Source organism: Remersonia thermophila, chromosome 7, assembly GCF_042764415.1.
Source record: "Remersonia thermophila strain ATCC 22073 chromosome 7, whole genome shotgun sequence".
NCBI lineage: Eukaryota > Fungi > Ascomycota > Sordariomycetes > Sordariales > Chaetomiaceae > Remersonia > Remersonia thermophila.
Genome location: NC_092223.1, coordinates 1,432,618 through 1,458,831, shown reverse-complemented (window position 1 = coordinate 1,458,831; position 26,214 = coordinate 1,432,618). Strand labels below are relative to the sequence as shown.

At 59.7% G+C, this 26,214-nt stretch overlaps 6 protein-coding genes across 6 annotated transcripts; 1 reads left to right on the top strand and 5 right to left on the bottom strand.

The window, feature by feature from the left end:
- Positions 1-1,433: 1,433 nt before the first annotated feature.
- VTJ83DRAFT_7368 (uncharacterized protein) lies at positions 1,434-2,764 on the bottom strand (the record flags this gene model as incomplete). The annotated part of the gene is made up of 2 exons (XM_071014182.1): positions 1,434-1,574; positions 1,637-2,764. The coding sequence occupies 2 exons, from the start codon at positions 2,762-2,764 to the stop codon at positions 1,434-1,436; spliced, it is 1,269 nt and encodes a 422-aa protein (XP_070863585.1).
- A 701-nt stretch (positions 2,765-3,465) lies between these two features.
- On the bottom strand, positions 3,466-6,015 carry VTJ83DRAFT_7367 (uncharacterized protein; the record flags this gene model as incomplete). The annotated part of the gene is made up of 1 exon (XM_071014181.1): positions 3,466-6,015. One exon carries the CDS (start codon positions 6,013-6,015, stop codon positions 3,466-3,468), a length of 2,550 nt encoding a protein of 849 aa, XP_070863584.1.
- Positions 6,016-8,451: 2,436 nt separating this feature from the next.
- VTJ83DRAFT_7366 (uncharacterized protein) lies at positions 8,452-9,218 on the bottom strand (the record flags this gene model as incomplete). Its single annotated transcript, XM_071014180.1, has 3 exons — positions 8,452-8,640; positions 8,711-8,898; positions 8,984-9,218. The coding sequence occupies 3 exons, from the start codon at positions 9,216-9,218 to the stop codon at positions 8,452-8,454; spliced, it is 612 nt and encodes a 203-aa protein (XP_070863583.1).
- A 4,138-nt stretch (positions 9,219-13,356) lies between these two features.
- On the bottom strand, positions 13,357-14,156 carry VTJ83DRAFT_7365 (uncharacterized protein; the record flags this gene model as incomplete). The annotated part of the gene is made up of 3 exons (XM_071014179.1): positions 13,357-13,737; positions 13,811-13,969; positions 14,037-14,156. 3 exons carry the CDS (start codon positions 14,154-14,156, stop codon positions 13,357-13,359), a joined length of 660 nt encoding a protein of 219 aa, XP_070863582.1.
- Positions 14,157-20,579: 6,423 nt separating this feature from the next.
- VTJ83DRAFT_7364 (uncharacterized protein) lies at positions 20,580-22,292 on the bottom strand (the record flags this gene model as incomplete). Its single annotated transcript, XM_071014178.1, has 4 exons — positions 20,580-20,959; positions 21,022-21,126; positions 21,205-21,875; positions 21,928-22,292. 4 exons carry the CDS (start codon positions 22,290-22,292, stop codon positions 20,580-20,582), a joined length of 1,521 nt encoding a protein of 506 aa, XP_070863581.1.
- A 588-nt stretch (positions 22,293-22,880) lies between these two features.
- On the top strand, positions 22,881-23,473 carry VTJ83DRAFT_7363 (uncharacterized protein; the record flags this gene model as incomplete). Its single annotated transcript, XM_071014177.1, has 4 exons — positions 22,881-22,971; positions 23,078-23,112; positions 23,174-23,231; positions 23,289-23,473. The coding sequence occupies 4 exons, from the start codon at positions 22,881-22,883 to the stop codon at positions 23,471-23,473; spliced, it is 369 nt and encodes a 122-aa protein (XP_070863580.1).
- Between the last annotated feature and the right edge of the window lie 2,741 nt (positions 23,474-26,214).

Below are 26,214 nucleotides of genomic sequence, written 5' to 3'. Positions count from 1 at the left end.
GACGACTCAACCAGCTCCCGGATCCCGGAGTTGAACATTCTTTAACCGTCGGATGGATCTCATGGGAGCGGCAAGGAAGCAGACGCCGGCATGGTTACGAGCCTGTTGTAGGAGGAAACGGAACGTGGCATCAAAGCCTCAACACCCATGAAGCTGATGCAAACAGGCTTGGGCGATGAAGCGGTTGATGTGGACCTTTGACTTTCAAGCCGCCCCATGGCCGCACAGCACGGTGGGGCGGCTCTCGGCTGGTGAGCAGGAGATGAGAGGAGGGAGCCCGCGGGTTACCGGACGTGGTTAGGTGCCGGCTAAAGGAGGGCTTCTCGGGGACGGGAGGCGCGACGTTCTGGAGGAGAGCTGTGCCGTGTCGGTCGCTCGGGGTTGCAGCGGCTGCGCCGGGGCGTGATGGAGGAGCGCTGCCGTATCCCGGCGGACGTGAAAATAAGGCGAGGATCGTCAACGCGGCAAGAGCCTCAATGTCTTGGACGACGCCGGGGGAGTGGGGAGAACCGTTCTGGCGGACCATGCACCAAGCCTTGGCCTGCCGCCAGCCATGCATCCCCGAGATGGATTTGGGGTTGCCCAGAGTGCTTGTTCGTCGCTTGGAGAACGACGCCGAGCAGTACGGGGGGGTCCCACCCAAGACGTTGAAAACCAGGGAATCAAACTGTTGCATCACCTGGCGCCCCCCGGACCAAGGTGCATCTGTAGTCCATGTGGACGTGCCTGGGCTTCAGCGAGTTTAGAACAGGCGCACGAATGATGTCTTTGCTGGCGTCCACCTGTGCTTCCGGGGGGTATATTAACCACCGGGATGGATGCCTTTAGCCATGCTGCCGCCCCTGAGAAGCGTCGTCGGGGAAATCTGGAAAATAGCCGCCGGGCTGAGCGATGAGGTGCACACACTTTGACGGGGCGAGCCTGTGAAGAGCAAACTCTAGGATTGCTCCTCTTACAGCCTTGAATGGCATGTGTTTGTTATACACGTCTGCTTGCCGCAAGCAACCTTTCACACATCCGAGGAATCGTCAGCCAGGATAGAATCGAGACAGCGATCGCTCAAGGGGGGAGGGCATGGCCGTCTTCAAAGTTGACCCGGTTGAACAAGTCCTCGTCGATTCTTTTGTTCATCCCTCCATGAGCGTCATTGGACTTGACGGATGCGGAGTCGATTCCGCCACGATTTGAAGGACAGAAACCCTGGTTGACGTGACGAGATAGAGGAGATAGAGAGCGTATAAGCGGCCATGGTTTGCACCGAGCGTGTTTGTGCGGGACTCTTGGTGGCTTGACCAGATGAGGCTCGTTGACCGAGCCAGGCTTGCTTGGTGTCTATCACGAGGGAGGAAGCTCAAGGACGAACGCCCCAGGGCTTGTTTCTTTCGTAGAGTCATAGAAGCAGCTCGATGCCCTAGCACGGCCCCCGCGCCATGTTAGATGATGATGATGCCCCTCCGCATAGCCTCGCGGAAGAGATCAGCAAACGAGGCCGTTGTCGTGCTGCAGTCGCTTTGAGCGCGCCTCTCCATGGCCTGGGGCAGCCACTCCTGGATCTTTTTGATCCGGCTGATATTCTGCCGGGGTCAGCTTGACGCGGCGAGCCAAGGGGGAAGAAAACAAGAGAAAAACGACTCACCGTCGGATGCGTGCTCATCCACTCAGGAACCTCATCGCTCCCCGTCGCCCGCTCCATCCTCGCCCAAAACCCTACCGCCTCCCTCGGATCGTAGCACGCCTCCGCCATCATCATCAGCCCGATGTAATCCGCCTCGCTCTCTTGCAGCCTGCTCATCGGGAGCCCAAACGCCACATCCAAAAACCGGCTCCCGAAAAAGTGCATCAGCAGCGGTCCCAACCCGATCACGCCCCCCATCAGCACCAAGCTCCAAAGCGCTATGCTCGCCCCGATGTCCTGGCTCAGCCGCTCCCCGTGGTGCCCGGCCAGGTTGTGCGCGATCTCGTGGCCCAGCACCGTCGCGAGCCCCGCGTCGCTCCCCGCCAGCCTCATGATCCCGCTAAACACAAACACCTTGCCGCCGGGCAGCACAAAGGCGTTGGCGGTCCTGTCGTCGTCGACGACCACCACCTCCCACCCGTCCTTCTCGGCGTCCGACATGCCGCTGAACGGCAGCAGCCTCTCCATCACCCGCCGCACCCTCGCCACCCTCCAGTCCCACGCGGGCAGGAACCGCACCCCCTGCGCGTGCAGGTCGGCCATCAGCCGGCGGTACTCCATCTCCCCCGCCTTTCTCACCGACTCGTCGCTGTACACGTTGAAGCGCACGCGCCCGGACACGGGGACGGTCTCGAGGTGCGCAAAGTAAAACGCCGTGGCGGCGGCGGCGGCGATGAGCGCGACCGTCCAGGTCGAGGGGAGGGGTCGGGAGCTGTAGGTGTGCCACCAGGCACGGAGGCGGGCGCCGAGCGGGGCGCGGGCGTGGCGGATGCGAGAGGCGCGGGTAAGGAGCTCCGGGTCGGGTTTGTCTTGCGGGCGATGAGGGTTGGGGCTGCGGTGGTAGGGCCGGGTTTGCAGGAGGGTGGTGCGGGTGCCGGGGCATGGTGCAGGCCGGGGCCTCGTCTTTCGTGGCTGAGGCGGGCTGGCTAGGGAGGTGACGGGCCGTGCGGCAGCAAGACGAGCTCGAGGAACCGGGCTGGAGGTGCGTGATGTGCACAGCCGGAGCAGGTCCGACGAGGCCGTCGGCCGAGAGGCCATCCCCGCCGCCCGGCAGAGAGCCGTGGGCCGAGGCCGCGTAAGAGGGATCATGTCGTCGGATTGTCCCGGAGACGGTTCAAATGCTGCTCAAGATCCGGACCTTGGCCTCCAACATCCACCTGGCGGCCGGGCGACGGTCGTTGCTCTTGTCGCCGCCGCCGTGCCTGAATTGACTCGCGTCGTGTATCACACAAGTGGGCGACGATGAGAAGGGAGAGACCAACGCAAGCGAGGTCAAAGCGAGGCTGATTGTCAGACGAGGGCCGCTGTGGGAACATGGCAAATCAAAGCTCGGCCCGCTGCGTTTTAGCGCATGCGACGGTTGGCCGACGTCATGCGGCGGATCGTTGCATTGTCTTGACAGGATCGGCGATGGTCCACATGATGAGCTCCCTGGGCCAGGGGTCAGGCGATGGTTATTAATAACACTTGTTACATGACACCGCTCTACTGAAGCCGGGACGGTAAGAGTGCCTATGCCAAACCAAGCCGTACTTGTATTGCTGCATAACATACTAGTTAACACAAGCAGTCTTAGTGCGAATCGAACATGTATAATACTCAAGCATTCCGCATTCCCCTATATACCTGACCGATCGTCTTGTTTACATTGTGTAGACCTCCGCCCAACCCGCATGTACAGAAAAGAAAAAGAAAGATGAGTTAAGGGTATTCGACAAAACCAAGGCGCCTGCAATACTTCGAGGAGGCTCAACCATCGCGTGTATTTCATCTCTATCCGTGGTACTGCATTACATGAAGAACGCAGCAACGACGGCAGCAACGATGGCCATCGCACTGCCACCGACGGCCTTGCTCGCGCCGCCCGTCACAACAGGCGGCTGCGCCCCCGTCGTCGACGGGCTGCCTGACGGGTTTCCGGCGCCGGCAGTCGGAACCGCAACCGTCGGCGTCACCACCGAGGTCGAGAAGGTACCGCTGGAGCCCGGAGCACCCGTCTGCGCAGGCTCCTCAGAACCCTCGGGCTGCTTGGGCTGCTCGGGCTGAGTGGGCTGCTCCGGCTCCGTGGGCTGCTCGGGGCCCTCAGAACCCTCGGGCTGAGTGGGCTGCTCGGGCTGAGTGGGCTGCTCGGGCTGAGTGGGCTGCTCGGGCTGAGTGGGCTGCTCGGGGCCCTCAGAACCCTCGGGCTGAGTGGGCTGCTCGGGCTGAGTGGGCTTCTCGGGCTCAGCGGGCTGCTCAGGCTGAGTGGGCTGCTCGGGTTCAGCGGGCTGCTCGGGCTCAGCGGGCTGCTCGGGCTCAGCGGGCTCCTCGGTTTCGTTAGTCGGCGTGGGGACCGAGACAAGAGTCGACGTGCCCTCGCCGGTGGTCAGGGTGCGAAGGGTAGTGGTGGGCTTGTCGACAGGGCAGATCGTCGTGCCGATGACGATGGTGCTTGTCGTCACCGTGGCCGGGCAGCCCGTGGTGACGCTGGGCGGGCAGGAAGTCACGGTCACGGCGGTGGTCGTATACACGGTAGAGACGGTCCAGCCGTCCGGCACGGACAAGGTGGAGGCGCTGGCGGTGGGCTCGGCGGCGCCGGTCGTCGTTACGGGAGTGACCGTCGTGCCGACCGAGATGAGGCTCGTAACGGTCTGCGCAAGGCAGTTGGTAGCGTGGGGCGCGCACGAGGTGATGGTATGCGTAATGGTCTCATACATGGTGGCAGTCGCCCCGCTCACGGTCTTTGTAGTGACGACGGTGCCGGTCTTGGTAGAGGCAAGGGAGCTGGTCTCCTCGGGAGCGAGAGCGCCGGTCTCCTCGGGAGCGAGAGCGCCGGTCTCCTCAGGAGCGAGGGAGCTGGTCTCCCCAGGAGCGAGAGCGCCGGTCTCCTCAGGAGCGAGGGAGCTGGTCTCACCAGGAGCGAGGGCGCCGGTCTCCTCAGGAGCGAGGGAGCTGGTCTCACCAGGAGCGAGGGCGCCGGTCTCCTCAGGAGCGAGGGTGCTGGTCTCCTCAGGAGCGAGGGTGCTGGTCTCCTCGGGGGCGAAAGAGCCAGTCTCGACGGGGAACGAGCCGATGAAAGAGCCGGTTTCCTCGAAGCTGAAGCTCGAGGAGCCGGTCTCGACGGGGAACGAGCCGATGAAGGAGCCAGTCTCCTCAAAGCTGAAGCTGGAGGAGTCGGTTTCCACAGGGGCGGCAGAGCCAGTCTCAACTGGGGACGAGCTTGGCACGGCCTCAGAGCCGGAGCTGGAGGAGCTGGTGCCCTCAGGGGCAGCGGAGGCAGTTCCCTCGGAGCCGGAGCTGGAAGAGGAACTGGTGCCCTCAGGGGCAGCGGAGGCAGTTCCCTCGGAGCCGGAGCTGGAAGAGGAGCTGGTTGCCTCAGGGGCGGCAGAAGCAGTTCCCTCGGAGCCGGAGCTGGTAGAAGAGCCGGTCTCCACAGGGGCAGCAGAGGCAGTTCCCTCGGAGCCGGAGCTGGTAGCGGAGCTGGTTTCCGCAGGGGCAGCAGAGGCAGTTCCCTCGGAGCCGGAGCTGGTAGCGGAGCTGGTTTCCGCAGGGGCGGCAGAAGCAGTTCCCTCGGAGCCGGAGCTGGTAGAAGAGCCGGTCTCCACAGGGGCAGCAGAGGCAGTTCCCTCGGAGCCGGAGCTGGTAGCGGAGCTGGTTTCCGCAGGGGCAGCAGAGGCGGTTCCCTCGGAGCCGGAGCTGGTAGCGGAGCTGGTTTCCGCAGGGGCGGCAGAAGCAGTTCCCTCAGAGTCGGAGCTGGTAGAGGAGCTGGTTGCCTCAGGGGCGGCAGAGCCGGTCTCGACGGGGAACGAGCCGATGAAGGAGCCAGAGGAGCTGGTTTCCTCGGGAGCAGCAGAGCCGGTCTCGACGGGGAACGAGCCGATGAAGGAGCCAGAGGAGGTGGTTTCCTCGGGGGCGACAAGGCTGGTCCCCTCGGGAGCGACAAGGCTGGTGTCGAAGGGGGACGAGCTGGTCAGGGAGCTGGTCTCGTCGGGAACCAAAGTGCTCGTCTCGGCAGGGAACGAGCTGATGAAGGAGTCTGTGGGCTCGATTTCCTCGTATTCGCAGTACTCGCCCTCCTCTTCCTCTTCACCCTCGACGATTTCGCAGTATTCGCCATCCTCGCCCTCGTTACCGTCCACGGGGGTGGTGGACGTCGGCGGGATGGAGGTGGTGCCATCGGCGGACGAGGCAATGGCGCCCGGCGCGAAGGTTGTGGTGTCCTCGGGGAACAAGGTCGTGAAGGTTGACACGATATCTGAAGTTGTAGTGGCGCCTTCAGGGAACGGGGCAGCGAAGGTCCGCGCAGCGCTCGTGGCGCAGACCAGGACAGCCGTGCCCAGGCGAAGCATGGACGGAGCCATGACGGAAGGCTCGAAAAAAAAGAGTGTCGGAGAAGTCCTAAGAGAAAGAATGTGTACAAGTGTCGACGTACGATACGTCAGAGGACGAGCACAAAAGATGCTCAAGTCTCGCTGGAGAGGCAAGGTGGACCGGTTGGCTGAGGGAACATCAGAAGAACGGATGTCTTGGGTGGGCTCAGGGGCCTAATATGTATATCTGGGCTGGACGGCATCTCCTCGCCACCCTGCCATGGTCGGCGATGAGACTGCCTGGCCCACCGAGGGAAGGGTGTCAGCCCTGACCCACCAGCATGTTGACGAAAGATCCGAGGCGTCGTCGAGGGATCCTTGGTGGCCTGTTAGCGGATCATACGGGACCAATAGCCAGCGCCCGAGTTGGCGGGGTGGTCGATGCGTCGCTCGTGTCGACCTTTGATGTTGGCGGATGTCATTGGGGCCGCGTACGAGCCTCTTGAGCCTCTTCAGGGGCCGGCCTGGCTCATTGGCCCGGAACGGAACCGTGAGGGTTCGGGCATGGTCTTTGGGCGAGCGGGCGGGGTGGGAGAGAGAGAGAAGGCGAGGGAGGGGGGAGTGTGGCGGCGTGTGTTTCTCGCCGCTTCAGCGCATTCCATTTCCCCTTTTGTGATTCCATCACAGGCGGGGGTGCCTGTTAGCCACATGCGCAAGCCGTTCTTGCGAGGAGCATCACCGAACCCCCAAAACTACCAACACAACAACGACAGCGACACGTTGTGCCCGTGTCGCGCGCGTTCTGCACGCCGGCAAGACTCAAGATTCCAGCGTATTACTTGCTCATCACGATTGGGGCCTTTTGGCCGGACGTTGGTGCCGCTGTCAGGTGTGGCGTCGGCCCAGGTGGCCATCATCCCATGGCCGGATGTCTGAACGAACCGGTTCCTGGGTCTCGAGCACGCCCACCTGGTCCGATGCAACAGGAACAAGGCGACAGAAACGCCACAGCCGCGAGGTGGGTACTCTTGGAGATGGTTTGCTGCCAGCTGATTGGCCCCTGTCATCTACTGCGTAGAGCTGAACGGCTCTCCCGAACCGCTGTTCCTGGGGAGGAATGGCGCGGGCGCACGATTCCGGGGGGGGGGGGGGGGCGCAGACCAGCACAACGTCAGCCGTGGTAGTTCGGTTGATGGTGCCAAAGCCTTGTTTGGATTGTGCGAATCTAGGCTTGCTCTATCGATGCGGCAGTTCCAGAGACCGCCATGGACTCGCATGCCCCATGCGGACCTGAGTCACGACATGCTGCCTACCTAGCCTCGTGTATTCGAGAGCCAATCAGCCAGGCTTGCCAATGGACCCATTGGAATCCGCAGTCTCGGAGAGATGGAGAAACGAAGCCAGCACAGCACAGTACAGAGTACAAAAACGGAAAACCACAACATTCAATGTTTTGTCCCGACATCTGGTCTCCACTGCAAGGAAACGAAGCCCAGATCGGGAAATCGCCCAACGATTGGCGTCCACTCCCCAGGTTGAACCATCGAAACCTGCTGGGTGGAACGGGAAAGCGTTCTTGTGTTGCCATTCCATTTTTCCATTCTCTGCTACGAAGAAGAAGAAGAACAAGAACAAGAAGAAGACAACGACGAAGAGAACTCCCTGGAAGCCGGGCTCTCGTCTCGCCCTCTCCCCTCCCGCGACGGCTTCGACCTCCCTGCTTCCTGTCTCTCGGCCTCTCTGGCGCACACCGTCTCTCTGCCCCTCTAATTTCCCGTCTCTGGCTCTCTGTCTCCCTGGCACTCTGCGTTACGTTTCGCTCAGGAAGGGGCAAGCACAAAAGGATCTACTGTGTACTCTGCCTGTCCACATTCGATAAGGTAGGTATCAAGATGGGGTTTCCACTTTGCGGGTCCCAAGATCGATATTCCTGCTGAATCTTGCATGCTTCGTCCCATCGGTTTGAGCGGCATCCAATGGCATCCCGGCAAGGCCAACCATAAATCTTGGTCCACCAAGGCCCTCCCTGCGAGGCTGGCCTTCTGGGCCTTTCAGCCTCCCGTTAGCCGGATTTTGTGGACGGCGGAGGATATGGCGTTTTCCAACCTCCCATGCCTATCGATTCAATGGCCTGTTCTGCGGGGTTCTCTCCGGCCTTCCAGCCCCCCCCCTCTCCCTTCTCAATGCTGCGGATATGCATTTCCAACCCAACCTCCAACCTCCAGGACTGCTGGGTCTTTCTGGGACCTCCCAGTCTCCCATGCTTTCTGGATTCCCAGAGACTGGCTCGCGCCACTTCTGGAGCCCTCCAACCTCTCATACGACCCGATCCTCTGGGATGGTCCAGCCTCCTGTGGCTGACTTTTTTTTCTTGATTTTTTTTTTCCTTTTGTTCGCCCCTCCATTGTGGCGACAACCCGGGACGTGTACTGTGCGCCAAAGCCCGGATTCGTGATGTCATGCGTGGCCCTCCGTCCTCCTCCTCGCTCAGCTGATGACAAACTCGCTCCTCTTCAGCTTCTGTTTCTCCAAGTCGGCTTGCCGCTTTCGTTTCCGCATGCGCCATGTGATGATGGCCGTCGCCATGACGGACAGCACTCCTACTGTTATGCCCACTCCGACGGCCACGGGTGTGCTGATGCCCGAGCCGCTGTCGTTGTTGTCCGGCGTTGGTGACTGTTATGGCCCAAGCGTTAGTCGCCTCGGATTGGAGGGGAACGAAGGGGAAGGACGAGAAGAAGCCTACCGAGGACGACGAAGACGTCGCTGCCGGCGCCGGTTTCGATATGGTAAAGTGTGGTGACCTGGCCAGCAGCGGTACGTTGGGACCGCCCCAGTTGGCTGGCCTGAGCTCGAGCTGGTACAGTCCGTCTTGGATCCAGCGTAGTGGATGCGGCGCGTTCGTCCATGTGAACGAGGTCCCGCTGGCGTCGGCTAGATGGCTATCAGCATCTCCTTCTTCCTTTCGTCGCCCACGGCGCATTCGTTTTGCTTCCGGGGAGGTCACGGGTCCACATACTTGTGAGGTTGACGCTGTACGCGTTGGCGCTGAAGCCGCTGCTACTCCTTTCGATGACTTGGGCCGTGATGGACAGAGGGTAATGTTGCGCCTGCGCGTCGCCCTCCTGCCATGATAATGTGATGGCCGACCCGCTTGTGAGGCCTTCGAAGGAGTTGGTAAAGCCTGCCAGTGCACCGTTTACAAACACGGCCACGACAGCAGCCCCCGCCGCCAGTGTACTTGTTGGCCTCATCGTGGCTGTTTACTGGTCCTGCTGTGGTATGCAGCAGAGGCTCGCCTCGTTGAAAGGCCAGACCCGCCAAACGCAACGCTGGCTCCTGGCCGATTGGCAGAGAGGCTCGAACGACACCTGCCGAGGGCGCACAATGGGGGAGAGTTGGTCTAGGGATCCGGTTTGCACTCCTCCTTTCCTCCTTCTCCTCCTCTTCTTCTTTCTTTCGTCTTCGTGGCCGTCGCAAAGATGGCGCCGAGGGTCTCGTTGGTTTCACGGAATCAAGTCGTTGGCTCGGTAACAACGCTGTGCACTTCGCGTTCCGGGTATCAGGGTACGTGCGCTGGTGGCGACTGAGACATTCCTGCGGTCAACGTATCCGTGTTGAATCGTATCCGCTATGGAATAGAGCAAAGTCGAGAACAGACGCTGAAGATGTGCGAAGAGGAGGCATTCGACATCCCGAGATGCCACGGCACCACGTGGACCGTCAACTCTCTCTCTCTCTCTCTCTCTCTACCAGCTGCCGGCGTTCCATTCGTCCCGGAAGCTCCGTCCATACAAGGCCGTCATGTTTTCTGTCCAAAGAGAAGCTCGCGCCCAGATTAAACCTGGCTGGCGACGAGCCCGGTTTCATTAGGATAAATTGAACGTAGAGGGCCGTTGCGATTGCGGGCCAATCGCAACCGCTGTCGGCAAGCCGTTAGCCGTTTATCCAGCGTGCCATCTTGGCCTGAAAGATCGCTTCGGGGCGGGGAATCCACTTTTCACCCCGGCCGCCAACGGTAAAGCCGCCATTCCCGTGGCCCAGGAGAGAGGGGAACCCTTGGGCAGTGCCGGCGGGGAGCGTCCGGGGTAACTAGTGGGGACGGGATCATCACCGCCCGGCGACGACGACAACAACGATAACGACGGCCGGTCAGACCGACCGACCCGAACCGACCCGGACCGGCTCCTCCAACGCCCAATGGCGATCGGATGCCGGACCCGGGACGGGGCGGGGACGAGAAAGCGGGAGCGCATTGCGAGTTTCAGCTTGGATTCCGTGTCGACCACTCGGGACTGCACTTCACGCTGCTGCTGACCACCATCATTGCTGACACGCATCGCTCGTCAGACCTAAGATTGCCAGCTGTCCAACCAGCGTCCCCTGGGCCTCTCCGACCCTCACGCGCCAAGCCGGCGGTAGTGATGACTTCGCAGCGGCCCCGCCGCCGCTTGACATGCCGCCTTGGTTTCCACCGCTGTCTCGGTAGCCCGCTCTGAAGGCCTTCGGACGTGATTTGCTGACCCGAGGAACCGTCGCCAGCCAATGGTTGGTGGCAGCACGCGGGACGGTACCAGCCTGTTGGTTCAGTCCGCCAGGGGAGGTTGAAGGCGGGCCCGGTCTTGCACGGTTCAAAGGCGGAGAAACGCGGCGCCGGATTGGCACTTCCAAGCCCGCTAACAGAAGCGTTTCATGGCAGGCCTAGGTGGGCCTCTCCGCCTCCGCCAGTCTTGTGTGGTGGCCTGCCATGTATCGTGTGAAGAGGGCGGGAGAAGATGGAGACGTGCTAGAATCCTGGCTCCCGCCAGGTCTGGAACGATCATGAGAGGTCTGGGGAAATAAGAATGAATCTGTCAAGCCGTCCCCCCCCTTATTCTAAACCATAGAGTGGCACGATATACCACTCAGTGATCTGATGCCGTATACTACGCCGAGCTGCAGCCCTACCGATCTCCCGCTCGCTCGCTGCTACACAACACGGGTGTGTGTGTGTGTGCTCTACAGTTCGACCAACGCTCGTTTCTGGAGTTGTCGAGCACTTCGTTTCGTTTCTCGGCTCCTCGTCATCTCTGCCGTCTCAATCCCCTTTGACACGAATAGACAGAGGACGTACGGCCCCCAGCCATGTCCCCCTTAACGCCGCCAAACGACCTCGCCCCGTTGGCAACGATAATCACTTCGCCAGCGGCCTCCACCCAGCCACAAACCCCGACCCAACTAGCCGAAGCTGCGACGTCATCAAAGTCAAGAGCTTTATCGCCCTCGTCACCAACAACGCCTCGCTCCATCACGGGGGGACACTCCCCAAGCTCCCCGCTCTCCCCCTTCAGCTTCCTCTTCTCCTCCCACCACGACGGTCCCAAACAACATTCCTCGCCCCACCCTCACCACGGCCACCGAAGGAGCATCGTCTGCCTGCGGAAACCCGCGCTCGTGTCACCTGATGACTGAGGATGAGAAGAAGGGGGGGGTTTCGTGGCTGGTGGGGCGGTTATCCAGATCTGGGTTTGTGAGCTCGGGGACGTCAACGCCTCGCCACATTATAGGTGAGCGTCGATGACGGTCCAGGAGGGGAAACTCACGTTGCTTGCTGTTCTGGGAGTTGGTCGTGCTGTTATGATGGCTCGTCTCGTTTGGTTTCGTTGTCATTCGGGCTTCACGGGGTTTGTAATGATCGTTCGGGTCGGGGCCGCCAAGAGTGGCCGTGGGAGAGAAGAGGGGGGGGGGGGGGGGGGGGGGCGACTTGTAACCCATCTCGGCTGGTTTATGAATCCATCCATTGCATCCTAACAAGACGTTTACTATGTTCCCAAAAGCCACACCACACTCCTCCTCCATTTCGCTTACAATGTCAGGTGCCGGTCAATTGGTTTCTTTCCTTGCTGCCATGGTATTCCATTCCGACAACCACCCTCCACGCGTATCATGATCCTCACCGGCCGAGAGGCGTTGTGTCTAGCGTCCTTGATGCTTCAGATGCTTCGAGGGACGAATACCAAGCACTGGAGAGATTGGCAACAACATACTCGGCGTCTATCCGGAAACACGTTGTTCGCGAAGCACCCGCCACCACCTCCAGCTCAGTCCCCTCACGGGTCCAGGGCCAGGGCTATCCGACGCGCAGCAACGGCAGAGGCAAGCGGTCGTTGGAACAAGCCAAGGAAAGCATTGGCTATCTTACCTAAGTGGGAGTTTCTGATGACTCTCGTCTTTGGTAATACTGTGACGGAAAACAGGCGCTCTGGCAGCCTCGCAACGTGGGACACGCAGCCACGACACATCCCACGTCACCATGGTGGGGGAAGCTGGTCACAAAGAAGTGCCTTGTTGTGTGTTCTGTATCATTATAATTGGCTATGATAACGTAAGATGGAAACGGACTGTTTTCGGTCATCTCTTAAACTCATCCGACGAGGGGTCCGTCTCTTGTCCTTCTTTGGCTTTCAGTTCAATGAAACAAAACAACCAGCCCCATCCCAACCAGGGCCGCCGATCCATCCATCCGTATGCCCACTGAACTCATCCTTGCCGTTTGAAGAAAACAAAAAGCCGTAGGGAACCGAGCTGATTATACTGACGTTCCGTGTTGGTGATGACAAAAATAAAAAAATAAAAAAAGGAAGAAACAAAGAAACAGAAAAACGACCGCCCAAGATAAAAAGACCTGATGTCCCTCTTCCAACTCCTTTCTTTGCGTTGTGCCTTAAATTCAACGCCGTTTTCCTCCCTTAAAAAAACAAAGACGATCCAAAACATGAAAATAAGAAGATCAATACCCAATGAGAACAGAAAAATGTCATGTCACACATCAGGTCATCAGCCGCGCTGAGTTCCTGGTCCTGCCCTGACCCTCCCCCGGAACAGCAAAGCCTGGAAGGATTCCCATTCCCATGTTCTTCCACTCTCTCGCCACAGCCAGAGGACCCGAGGAGCCTCTCGGCATTGATAATTGCCCTCGTTGATCCTGAGACAGCCGACCCCGGATGACCAGGACCGGCCTGGACAGGATCGGCCGTTGGCCACCCTCCTCTCCGGTCGTCCTTGGTCCCTCGGGATGCTCATTGCCCAGGGGGGAAGCGGGCAGGCAGGGGTTGCGGGAACAGGGCTCGTGTTGCGATGACTCGCTGTCGTTGGTTGGCGTTGCCACCCCCGCTGTCGCCGTCGCCGTCGCTGCTTGCTTCCTGGGTTCCGTGTGGTTGCCGCATGCATTGCAATGGCGCAAGGAAGTTTTCCCGTTCCCGGCCCGCTTCCGAGGCTTTCAGGTGAGGGGCGTGTTGTTGTTCGTCACGCGAGGCGCCGAACGCTCGCGTGAATGCGACGGCGGTACCTGCCGAGAGCCGGGGGGTTTTCTCTCTCTTTTTTTCTTTTTGCCACGCAAAAGACACTTCCCCTTCACAGAGCATACGTCGTGGTGGCGGCTAGATCGCCGTAGGGACCAAACGGGCCGCCGACATCAAACGTCCCCACGGCCGACGGATCTGCAAGGTGCGGGTGGTGGGACATGCCAGGCGCGGCGGCGCCGTACGAAAGAGCGGACATGACGGCAACCGCCGGGTCGAAGCCGGGCGGAGGGTGATAGGAGGACGAAGCGTCTCCCGGCATCTGGGACGACGTCTTGAGCGCGACGTACTCGGCGTGGAGCGCCGCGTAGGCTTGGGTGAGCACGAGGTTCCGCTGCTTGGCGTCGTTGAGCATCTGCTCGAGGTCCTTTATCCTCTGGTCTTTGCGCTCGCGGTAGGCGCGTTGGGAGGCGCGGTTTTGAGCTCTCCGGCGCTGCGAAACGGGCGTCAGGCCTTGACGTGCTCTTGGCAAAGGGATTGTCGCCATCAGGCTACGTCGCACTTACCGAGAGGACGGCGGGGGGCGCGTTCTTGTAGCGGTTTTCGCGCTTCCGCTTCGGGGGAGGCTTGGGCGGCTCTGCTGGGTCGCCGGGCTCCCCCTCTTCGTGCGCAGGGCTGGGATACCGACTCGAGAGGTTCCCGTCTGTGGCCGAAGTCACGTCGTACTGCAAATGCCCTCATGTTGGTCGCCGTCCTGGCACCCGGCTAGGCGGATGATCGAGCAAGACTCACCGTCGAGTTGTTTGGGCTGCTGTTGGACTCGGACAGATACGGCTCAGACTCCGCTCCGTAGACGTAGTACATGGAGCCTGGTGGTGAAGGGAAGTCGGTAAACCCCGCCATCTCTGTCATGTTGCTTGTGTGTGTTTGGTGGGCCGAGCTTGGAAACTGGCGGAACTGGCGGTGGGATGGGATGGGGTGCGATATGGCGATTGCGCTTGACGCTGGCGACCTCAGATGGGTTGGAACAGACAACGACGGTCAATGGCTGGACTTGAGTACTTTGTATCTGTAGAACGAAGGCGTGGAGATGAAGCGGAAAGACGGCTGACCCCCGAGTTGGGTAGGGGAGAGGCCGTGGTTAATATAGGTCGTCAGGTTTTCTCCATGCCCGCGTTATCATCGTGAAGAAGCGGCTGTAAGATGAGGCAATGCTCCACCCTCCACTCACAACATGGAAGAGCCAGTCCAGGGGCCCAGGCACATCGAAGGTTTCCACGTCCTCCACGTCGTGCCTCTTTTTTGGAGGTCTCTGTGATCGGGAAGGGCCTTGGCAGGCATGTGTGCATGCAAGGGTCATGAAGACTTGGTGAGGGACGAGGGGGAGGGGTGTACATCGGAAAGTGGGCTAAATTCAAGGGACGAAGGGGTGGTGTGCGGATTGGCTAGCATGATGGCTCGTCAACCAGACGACATACACAGCAGCGAGCGCTGCGTTCATCCACTCGATTGTCACCCTTGTGATTGGCATCCACACGGCGTTTCCGCTCTCCTGCAGCCGAAAGCCGCGCTGTAGCCGGGGAGCCGTCGAGCGTCGAGGGATGTGGTTTCTGCGAGCTGACGATGCGATTAGAGCGCGATTAGCAAGCAGCTGGACGCTGGGCGACGAGCCGAGAACCGGCGGTTGGCGCTAGCCCTCGCGGTCCTGGATGCTCGTGTGTCGTGTCGCTGGCCACCCTGTGTCCTCAAAGCGGCGGAACGGCTACTCGGGGCCAACGATGGCTTTCGCTGATGCGTGAGCCCGCCACCTGCGCACGCGCCGCCCTCGGCCGATTCATACTGCCGGCGTCGACTGAGATCCGATGAACTTTCTGCCTTTGATTTGGCTTACACAGGCCCGCATCCCGAGGCAGCATCCGAGCATGTCGCCGCCGTCGGCACGAAGTGACGTCAAGACCAGAAGGATTTGGAGAGGTTCCGCTCCTGAACCGGCGCGTGGGGCTGGGATCGGGCGCCGAACAGACGACAGCCGCCCGGGGCCCGGAAGCCCCCCCCCCCCCCTTCTCTCCCAGAAAAGACGCATGGTGGGCAAAGGGTGAGCATGGCGCAGCCTTGCCCGGCCAGCCAGTCCTATGAAGGCGGACGACCCTGACCGCGGCCCCTCGGTTCGCCTGGTGTTCGCGGCCGCTTTGGACCGTTGGACTTTGGTGAGCTCAGCCATGTCCCAGAAGTTCGGGGCCCCGCCAAGCCGAAGACTACGCCGCGTTCTTCCAGGAGAGAAGGGGTGCAAAGGGCGTGCGCGCCGGGGGAATGACGACCCAATATAAGGCTATACGAGCGGTCCAGTCGCCTTTGAGGATTTCCTCCCTCCCTGATTGTCCGTCGTGCCACGAGGATGTCGCCAAGTTCCCCTTGGTACATTGACGATCTGAATTTAGCCCAGTTTACGCACGCTTCCTCGACAGATGAGCGGGGACGGGGGAGGCAGGGTGGCTGCTGGCGCCAAGGTGGGTTAAATTTGGAGCTCGCCGCCCGTTGTGTTGTCGCCGGGGCTTGGCGATGTGGTTTTTGTCGCTGTTTGGTCGTACGTGCCAAGCCGTCGTCGCTGCATGGTGGTGTCGACGACGAGACCCTGAGAACCCAGACGTAGATGACGGCAAAAGGTTGTGTTGGGCCAGTTCGGAGCCGATGAGAAATGGCAGGATATGCATTTTTTTGAGCCACCCATCTTGGTCCAAAGACATCGCTGCCTGACGGCGACGGCATGTATGTTGGTTGATGATAATGCAAGGCAGTCATGGTGTACTATAGCTCCTCCTTGACCCAGGGTCTACCGCGTATGCATCGTCTGTTCTGCCAGCGGAGGCTAGAAAAAGCTTGATCACTCCCATCCCCGCATCGGCAAACACCAGCTCCAAGGCAGATGTATAAAATTCACCATGATTGGCTGCAGAGCCTGCGCCCATGCACCCTTCCAGACCGTCCCTCTCCCAATCCTACCACGTGAAGAACCCCTGGAAGGGCCCTCCGTGTGAAGTGGTTTCATCGGAAGCACGGCGTATGCGGGACGCTGCTGCGGCCGAACCCAGGGACACATCCAGCTCTCCCAGCTCCAACCTGGGCCGATGGGGTTGGCTTCAAGGTTCCATGTTTTTGGGCGGCATGTGGCGGGAGCTGGGGGTCGTACGGCGTGAGAGCCGGTGGTGTGACGTCCCAGAAAGGCGGCATGGTGGTCCAGGGTTGGGTTCCGGATCAGTCGTCCCCATTTCCACGGCATGGTCTCGAGCGTTGGTCCCGGGTCTCCGAGGTTGGACGGGATGTCGGCTGTTCTGTGCTGACGGCGGGGCCTGGCGCACCCTCTCGCCGCTTCTGGCTGGCAGTCCACAAAAAGAAGCAGAAAAGCTGGTGCCTAGCGCCATGCTTGGGGGGTACCGGCGCCCCTAAGCAGCCCAAGACCGTTAGCGTGCCAATGGACCACCGGGTGGATGGCGCACTCGGTTTGTTCCGTAATTCTCTTTTCGCCAAGGGATTTTCTCAAGGTTGTTGCTGTTGCGGTTGTAAGATTGGGTCCCCTCTTCGCCGACCGACAGACGGCGTCGCATCTTCCCCTTCCGGGCCCCGCTTTGAGGCTCCTGCCGAAAATGCCCAGAGTGGAGCCCAAAGCCCGGGCCGTGTCGGGACCCACACTCCCGTAACCCGGCCGAACTCCGGTGCTTTGTCATCGATGTGAAATCATGACGCTTCAACTCGAGCTCGTTGAAAAGGCATTGACGACCGTGTATTGCAACGTAACGGACTTGGGTACTCGCCACTATGCGCAGTGCACCTGGGACAACCGTATTATTCATCGTTTGACCCGGCTTCCCCGACATGAGCGTCGTGTTGGCAAGTTCAAGGAGGGAATCCAGTGAGGGTCTTGACGGTGGCTTATCGCGAGTTGGGTAATGCACGAGTCAGCACCTATATTTATCAGACCAACCGGTGGATTGTTTACCTGATGAACAACGGGGCGCGCGGGAAAAGTGCCTGGTTAACTCTTGCTTGTGCAAAAAATCATGACGGGGAGGCCGCCTAGCTACTGCGGCTGTCGACTCTTGCTTTTGCCATCATAAAAGCGCAGGGATTTGTCGACGAGGTTTAAGCTTAAGCCATCCCATCTTTGCCAAGACCCGACCGGAGCATTGGCTCACTGGCCTGTCCAGCCTGCTACGGGACCCAGACGCGGTGATTGAGCCGACCTCGAGCTCCGAGACGACCCGCTGCCCCGGGACCTGTCCTTGGCACACATGAAGGCTCAAACGCCGTACCATTCCCACACACCTCATCGGTAGGTAGCTCGGCCAGGCCAGTTTCACACGACGTGCGTCAAACGTTGGATGCTCCAACACGTAGCCGCCATGCTAGGCCTCCAAGCGAACCATCTTCAAGGATGCAGCTTAGTTTGGGGCCTCCCGGCATGCGAACATGAGTCGCTCGGAGACATCAGGGAAGAGGCAACAGAAGAGGGCTCCAACCTCAGATCCAACGGGCCGAGAAAGCCCTAGCAAGGGAAGTTTGCTGAGCGTCATCCGCGAGGAGGACCGGTGACTGCCCGGTTTACGCTGGGCGGCTTCTGGCCAGCGTCCTTGGGGGTACAGGTTTGGCTAGCTTGTGACAATGTAGCATGAGTGCGTTGAGGAGATGGTCACCATGTGTGCGTTTCGCCGACCTCGCGCCGGGTGGAAGACGGGCCAAACGAGGGTTCCATGCTGAGCGGGCACGAATGACAATGCGACGGGACTTTGAGGGCGTACCAAGACGTGGCTTAGCCAGTAGATGCCGGCGGTATCCAAAACTAACGTTGCTCCTCTCAGCCGCATGCTTTGCGCATGCTGACCTGACACGCACTTCCACGCCTTCAAGATATCAACAACCTGATGTCACCTGGCATGAACTGCCGTGATCAGGGAACTTTCATACCCAAGAACTCAATGCGGCACACAACCCCGCCATCCAAGCCGCAACGTCCCGGCAAGCTCAAAGGTCTGCTTCAATCCCCAACCTGGAGCTGAGAGATGCCGTCTCACTGTCCGCCCCGTGCTCAGGGGCACATCAGGCCACGGTCATGCACTTGACGACTCTCCAGTGCGTGCCTCTGTCCCGAGCCAGATTCTGAAGCAAAAAGTCACATCGTTGGAGGCTTCAAAGAGGGAGCGTCGCTACCAAACTTCAGCCCTGTGAGGAACATACATGCCGTATGTAGCAGTATTTCATGCAAGGGTCTTGCAGGACTGCTCCCGTCCCCTGGCCCTCGAAGGGAGGGTGGGCCCGGTTGTCCAAACGAGCCGGACCACACGAGACCCGGGGAATGCTGATGCCTGGCGGACGTGGTTGCGGCGTAGGTGAGATCGTTTGTCTTTTTTTTCCGGCCCCGGGGTTCCCCCTTCGGGGCTGATGGGCGGCCCTGATTGGATGCGGCCGAAATGCCCAGGGGTGGAGGGGGCGTGCCGTCATCAGATGCTTGGATGGGAACGTTGGCTCGGGACCACAGATCCTTCGGTGTACGCATTCACGCTCCATGGCATGGTTGACAGGGTTACAGGAGATGGAACTGCCGGTCGGATGCTCTGATGCGGCGCGGGGAGAAGGGGGGGGGGGGGGGGATCGGTGTCTGTTTCGGGGTTGATTCTGGTCGCATCTACCACTCCGCCGGTCTGGTTGGATGGCGCGTAGGGCTTAGGTAGTTAAAGAGTGCTGCTGAGCCGCTCCTGCACGGGCGGATAACCTTATTGTCTACATCGGGACTTTTGATGATAGGTGCCCATTGGAGATTGAAGACATTGAAGGTCTTTTGTTCAAGACGGCCGGGGGATCTGGCAGCGTCCATGAATTCGAAGTCCAGGCTTACGACGAAGGAGAAAGGATGATCGGAAGCCAAAACCGCCCCTTTCGATGAGGTTCGCCTGCTCGCTAGATATGACATGATGCCAACCTGAGCCGCTATCAACACCAGGTCCAACAACCTCCACGAGTTCCATCCAACCCCTGCGCTCCTGCATCAAGCCAGTGCATACCGATCACCTGTCGTCTAAAGCAGACGGCATCAATGCTGCTCAAAGCCTTGACCTCGGGTCCCAAACCAATCGCCGAGCATGGGACCGTACGCGGCACACGTCCTCCAAAGAATAGCCACTGCGAGGCGCACTGCCGCGCTGTCGGACCACCATATCAGCCAACAAAAAAAAAAAAGTAAGACAGCGGATTCGTTGGGAAGAAAAGCATCCTCACCAGCCACAAGGGTTGGAAACCATACGTATCCCATGCCATGTCCCGAAACAGCTGGTGCGCAATGGCGCGCAGCGTAAACATGCGATGACCGCCGAGGACAATGCATGGATGCCCCATCGTCTCGAGAGGAGATGTCGTGCGGCAACCACGTGCCGGGAACCCGCGCCGGGCGGGGAAGCGGGATGGGTGGGATGGGAGACAAGCTGTTTCGGCCTGGACGTGAAGTCCCAAACCAGAACCGCGGGGTACGATGCCACGAATCACAGCGCAGGCGGTGTGGCTAACAATTTCCTCCCTATGGCCAAGACCCATCCCGGAGGCCGGGAGACGGTACCATGGAAGGATGGGGCTCATGGCCGGAAAGCTGCCGAACGTTGTAACGAGGTCAGAACTGATTCGTCTTTCCCATTCTCATTCCTATGAACCCCCCCCCCCCCTCCCTTTTTTTCCCTTTTTGATTCCCATCCCAAAGTCAGTACAGACGCGTCACACGCCGCAGCCGCAGCCGCAGCCGTGCCGTCTGGCATCCCGTGCCTCCAAGGACCTTTGGGGGTGCCGCTTCGAACAACCCCTGATGGCGATGTGCGCATTGCAGGCAAAATACTCGAGCGCCGGTGGCAGTTGTGTTCTGTGATGGGCTGGGTGGGATGTTGGATGGTAGGCAAATCGTAGGTAAGTCGGTCATAGGTAATGGGTGGCGAGCTGCCTGTCAGCTGCTACGTGCGGCCCGGAGGAATGGACCAGAGTCAGAGTTTATTCCGGCCATGGTGATGTTCATGATGCGTGAGAATCAGCGCATCAATACGGTGCCGGCGGAGCACATGGTTCATTTTCTCGTGTTCGGTCGCGTGGGCTGATCGCATAGCCCTCATACGACGCACGCGAGATGGCAGAGCCTGATGACAGGTCTCATCCCGAGCCCGTATGGAGCGGGAGGGCGGTCGCTGGTGAGATGGCGCGCCGGAGCCGGGTCGGGCCAGGACAGCGATGTCTCGTGGGCAGGAAAGAGACGAAACCATCGTCATCATCCATCATGATGCTCCTTCTCCCCTCTTCCTACCTCCGATTTCACGCAGCAGGCAGGCTCTTTAGCCTCGCCGCAGCCTCGGCAGCGTAGTCATCCAAGCCCAGCTTCTTGCTCAGCTCGATTGCCTGCTGATACTTCTCACGGGCTTCGTTGTTCTTCCCCAGCATGGCAAGCACGGAGCCCATGTTGGACAGGGCGACAGCGCAGGCCTGGTCACACTCTGGAGTGCGGCGGTCGCCCTGAGGCTCTTTGGCGTGTTGCAGAGCGTTACGGGCCCAGCGTTGCGCCGAAGCGAGATACGTTGCTTGCTGTTCGGCTGCCGTGGTCCACGTCTTGACCTCCTCGGGCATCAAAGCGTGCACGGGCGCTTCGCCAGGCGGGATCAGCGGGTGCTCGGCAAAGCTGGCTGCGATGTTGTTCACTTGAAACAGGGTTAGCCAGCGCTCAGAGATATTGGAGTCGTTATGGGGTTGGGGAACGTACTCAGCACGGCGATGTGGCAGGGCTCCTGGCACAGCCTGAGGGCCTGGAAATAGAGCGGAAGAGCCAGGTGGTGCTGCTTCTTTTGCTGGTAGCTTTGCGCGAGGGCTGGTACGCATCGGGGTCAGCATCAGCGAGACAGGCTGCTCCCTGGTATTTCACGTCTGATGACTACTGCGTACTCACCCTCTAGGCCCCCGCCGATCTCTTCTGGGCTCAGCCAAGGGCCCTCACCCTCCTTAAGCCCCTCCTTGGCACGTCTTTGCATCTCCTTCAGGGTGGTCTCGACGGCCCAGATGAGCCGCTCGTGGGCAGCATCCCGCTCCAGGACGTGCTCGTCGGAGTAGAGGCTGGCCAGCTTAACGCTGATGCCAACGGCCTTGGCCAGAATGCGGGTCCGCTTGGCCCACCAACCCTCGCGAGGCTTGTCCGGAACGGCTGCAGCAGCGGGCTCCCCTTCCTTGGGCGGAGCCGGCTCCGGCTCTAGCTTGGGCAGGGTGCCCTCGGCGGCGCTCTTCTCCATGGCCTCGACCCAGCGCTTGCAATCGGACAGCAGGTTTTCCAGCACCGTGATGGCGTTCTGGTAGCTCTCGATTTTCTCTAGCCAGGCCGCCACCTGAATCTTGATCCCCATGACGTCATCTGAGAAATGGTCCAGGCCCTCCTGATCGCACAGCTCCAGGGCTTGCTTGTAGTACTTGAGGGCGCGCTGCGGGTCGGGGTCGTGGTTGCTGAAATAGAGAGCTTTCCGCAGGGCGCGGGCAACGGGCTCGGGGTATCTCGTGAACTGAGGGGCGTTGAAGTAGTTGTAGTAAAGGTAGACGCAGTAGACGAGGAGCGCACCGGCGGCGACCACGCTGTCCCGGCGGGGTTAGAGAGGTTCCCAATGGACGACGGCAGGATACCTACGCAACAATTGCGCCAAATGCCTCGCCGGGGTTTCGCCGCATCACGTCGGAGAAGCGGGTATTCCGGATGACGTACCAGGCACGGCTGGCGTCGGACTTGATGCCCTGCCAGATCATGCCCTTGATCTCAGAGGAGGAGAGGTTCGACGGCTGGCTGGCTCGCTTAGCCGAGGGCCCAGATGTCGACTCCAGAGGGGCTGTTGACTTGTGGCGGCATTGGGCATGTTGGGAGAGGAGGAGAGCAACGTGAGGTTGTGATCGATACCGGGTAGCCTGGGATCGAACGACAGCCGATGGCGTCGATGGGTGGGGGGGTCGCAGCAAGACCAAAGACCGACGGCCGGTCGCCCTTAACAAGGACGACATCGCAGCAGATGCCGGCGTCTATGCCGTGTGACTGTCGTGCAGTTGGTCCGCTTGAAAGTGCCGCTGATGGTGCGCAAAGCAATCGAGATGTTTGGGGGCGGGAGTTTTTTTTGGATGTCATTGCGTCCGCTTTGGGAAACCTGGAGCTTGGCGTGCTGTGATGCCTCAGCGCTCAGGCAATCTCGGCCAAACGTCATGGGCCTGGGGCCCGGCCGTGATCCACTCTTGTACAGAGGACCTGGCGAAGCCCAAGACCATCCCTGTCAACAGCCCCGCTATTCCCGAGGTCGACGGTTCCGGGCCGAGCCCAGCGGGGTCCACCCCGCGACAAGCACCTCGACGACGAAGGCGAACGTGAAGTTGCAGAAGCACATGCAACAGGCTTGGTGACCTGCAAGACGCTTCGCACTAAAATCTCAAGGTGCGCTTCCCTCAGCCCTCCAACGCCAGCTCTAGCGAGAGATCTCATCTCCTTTTTCACAGATCCCAACAGCAGAACCAAGATCAGCCTCCTGCCCCCTCAGACTCTGATTCCCTCCCCTCCCAACCTCCCTTTCCATATCTCCTTTTCGGTCCTAAACGTCAACCATGGCCGGCAAGTTTGAGCCCAAGGTTCCTGTCCAGCTGGACCCCCCAAAGGATGACCCCATCTCCCTCGAGGAGCTTGCCAAGGCGAACGGTAGGCCGTGCCCCGGATGCAGATGTGACAGCACTGCAAAGCAAACCCCTGAGCTTGGGTTCGTGATATCAATGGCATGGTTGTCTGACATGCTCAATCTTTCCAGGTGTGGACGGCGCAAAGTGCTATGTCGCCATCAAGGTATGCTTTCTCTTCGGGGCGCCTTTGTCCTGATCGTGTCGCTGACGCTCCTACCCCCAAGGGTATTGTCTACGACGTGACCGGCAACAAGGCGTACCAGCCCGGCGGGCCCTACCACGGTAAGAGCCCCTTGCATTCTGTTTGAGAGAGAGGCACGTAAGCTCACGTCCACGTAGTCTTCGCTGGGAAAGACGCGTCGCGTGCCCTGGGCAAGACGTCCACCAAGCCCGAGGACGTCAGCCCGGAGTGGAAGGACCTGCCCGACAAGGAGAAGGGTGTACTCAACGACTGGATCATCTTTTTCTCGAAGCGGTACAACGTGGTCGGGAGGGTAGAGGGGGCGACCAACTTTGATGAGTGAGGAGGAGATGATTGGTGGCTGTAGCTGTGGCTGTGGCTGTGGTCCGGCGTCTGTGTCCTGCTTCCTCGCTCCAGTATACGACTGCGGTTCGCTGCCTGTCTGGTGCATGAGAGATAGTGAGTACGTTGTTCAGATGCGTGAGGACCCTATATCTGAGGATGTCCGAAGATGGACGTTCTGGTGACCATCTGAGCTCCCACGAACCATTTGCCCCAGAGCGAACCCCGCAACAACGCCAGAGCATCTCAAGGACGTAGCCATTATAACACGGGGCTGCTCAGAAGTAGACATTCCTTTTTGTTCCAACTCCCTCCCATCCTGTAGCTCCACTGAGATGCTTCCTGTACTGTTCCACGCCTGCTGTTTGATACGCCCTGCGACTCCTCATCACTTCATCACAAGGCATCCGTACCTGCCCTCTCCTTCCAAATACGTGGACTGAGTTCATCCCCGCCTGGTGACCTTACTATCATATCAGCCTTGTTGATATCGACCCCGCCGAAGACACGACTCTCAGGCGAATAGAGATAGAGGCAGAAGCAACCCACCGTCCATCACCAGCTCAAACATCTAAACCTGCTGCTGCATGGCGGTGGAGGCAGCAGCCGCACACGCGTCGCATGGTCCGTCCTGTTCCCAGATGTCGCGGAGCTTTTTGACAAAAGTGCAGTAGTGGGTGGGGTGGTTACGGGCTCGGTGGCAATAGCACTTGAGCCGGATGGTTGAGTGGCCGCAGGTGAAGGCGAACTCCTCGTAGTCACACATGGCGCACAGCGTGGTGATGGTGGTGCTGATGAGGGTTTAAACAGTGCAGAGGGATGGGTTAGGACGTGTTGCGCAGAAAAGGGTTGAGACAACGTAAGTCAGGGAGGTGGTGATATTCAGGAGAACTCTGGGCAGAGAATGCCTTGCGCTGCAGCGTGTAAAAGCGGAAGGGGCTAGGTCGAGAGGGTCAGTCAGACTGTGATCATCAAATCTCTCTTGTCTACTTTATATGCGCACTAGAGCCCCCTTCTTGCAGAGCGGCATGCCCCGTTGTCGTGAGCTCTCCTGGGTCTCCCTGTTGCTCTCGGACGGTCTACCGTTGCATGCCCTTGTTGGCAACTTTGTCCGCGCGTAGAAGACCGTAGAAAGACATTGTGGCGGTAGACCATGGCATCTTTTGAGACGCCCGGCTCCGGAGAAACGGGATTCGGAGACGAATCACGGCGGACGCAAACACGGTGATAGCCCACTCCCTTGTGATAGTTTGAGCCAATCCACCAGCCATGGTGCACATAATAACACAGCTGAAGTGCCGGATGTGCTGCGATGGATGGGACGCTGGATGTCACTGGTATACGAGGCCCAATCCAGAGTCGGTGACGCTGCAGACTTGCAGCTTGCGGCATGGAGTTTATGTGGGATGGAGGGGCTGAACCGCCAATTCTCAGCTAGCCACGACTTGCCCGCTTACAATGGATGCCTGGTTGAGTCTGGCTATGCCGCCTGCAGGCTCTGCAGGGTGATATACGGCACCACCGCACCGGTGCCGGTGAGCCCCGTCTCGAAATCGGCCGGCTCCCGTAATCTGTAGTACCTGTTCGGGGCTCCCAGACGGCTTGCGGCCAGTAGCCCGAAAAAGGCCACCTCCGACACCCACCGTCATAGATCCCCCTTGACATGTCACGCCGGCACGAGACCAAGATTCAAGACTTTTGTCCGTTTTTGGCTGGACCCTCGAGCCGACGCCGCGGAGACGTCGCAGTGATAGCCATGGCTCGATCGAAATGGCTAATCTGGGACGCCAAAGGTGAGAGGTTCGACGCGTGTCCAGGCATCTAAATGCGATATGTCTCGTGCATCGCGTTTGTGGCGTGAGCAAACATGCAGCTTTTCGATCTGGAACCGTCCGCCCAGGGGCTGTTGAATGGCGTCGGAGCCAAAACGAGACCAAGACCAAAGCCGCCTCATCACAAGACATTCATGGCGACGTGTATCAGGTACCTTACCATAGTCAACCTGTAGGACAACAGAGTGGGGGTTCTTGAGGACTACAGCAGCGGTGGGGGATTCTGCAGGCGAGGCCGGGTGAGTGTTCCGGGCCATCCGGATCTGGCACGCCCCGATCTGGCTCGCCCAATTGCGCGGTACTGCGTTCTCTCTAGGCTTTGAAGAGCGACCGTGACTTGGTGATCAGATGAGAGGGGAAGCAGCTTGACGAGCAGGGGCCGAGTCGGGCAATCCGGCTTCTGCGACTTGGGCAGCTGGAGCAGCACTGTGTACGTGCGACACTTGGATAACGAGACAACGTCGGCAATCCAGGCTCCCCAGGCCAGGTGGTACTGAGCCGGCGAAAGAGATGAACAACTTTGGGGTTGTGAAATTCCTGGGGCGTATGAGTTGATGCTACGCAAAGCCGGTTGCATGTTCGGACCACATGGAGAGTGCTGGGTCATGTGTTCTTGTTTCGAAGGCCTCGTTGAATGGACTGTTCAGCCAGCCAAGTTCGAAAGGGCCGAGGAAGCTTGGACTTTTTCTTTCGATTGCCCAGGGAGACTGTAGCACAGGACTTGATGAAGTTATCGGAAGTGCTAGGGCCAGTTCTTTTGGGTATGAAACAACGAGTGAGCAACCATGAATGCTGAAGATGAACAGATAAAATCGAGAGGCCGAATGGACATGACGTGGTTGTCCGATTGGGGCAGAACCAGATTGGGTCAGTGCCTACTGCGTAAGGGAAGACCGATGCGGATCGGTCA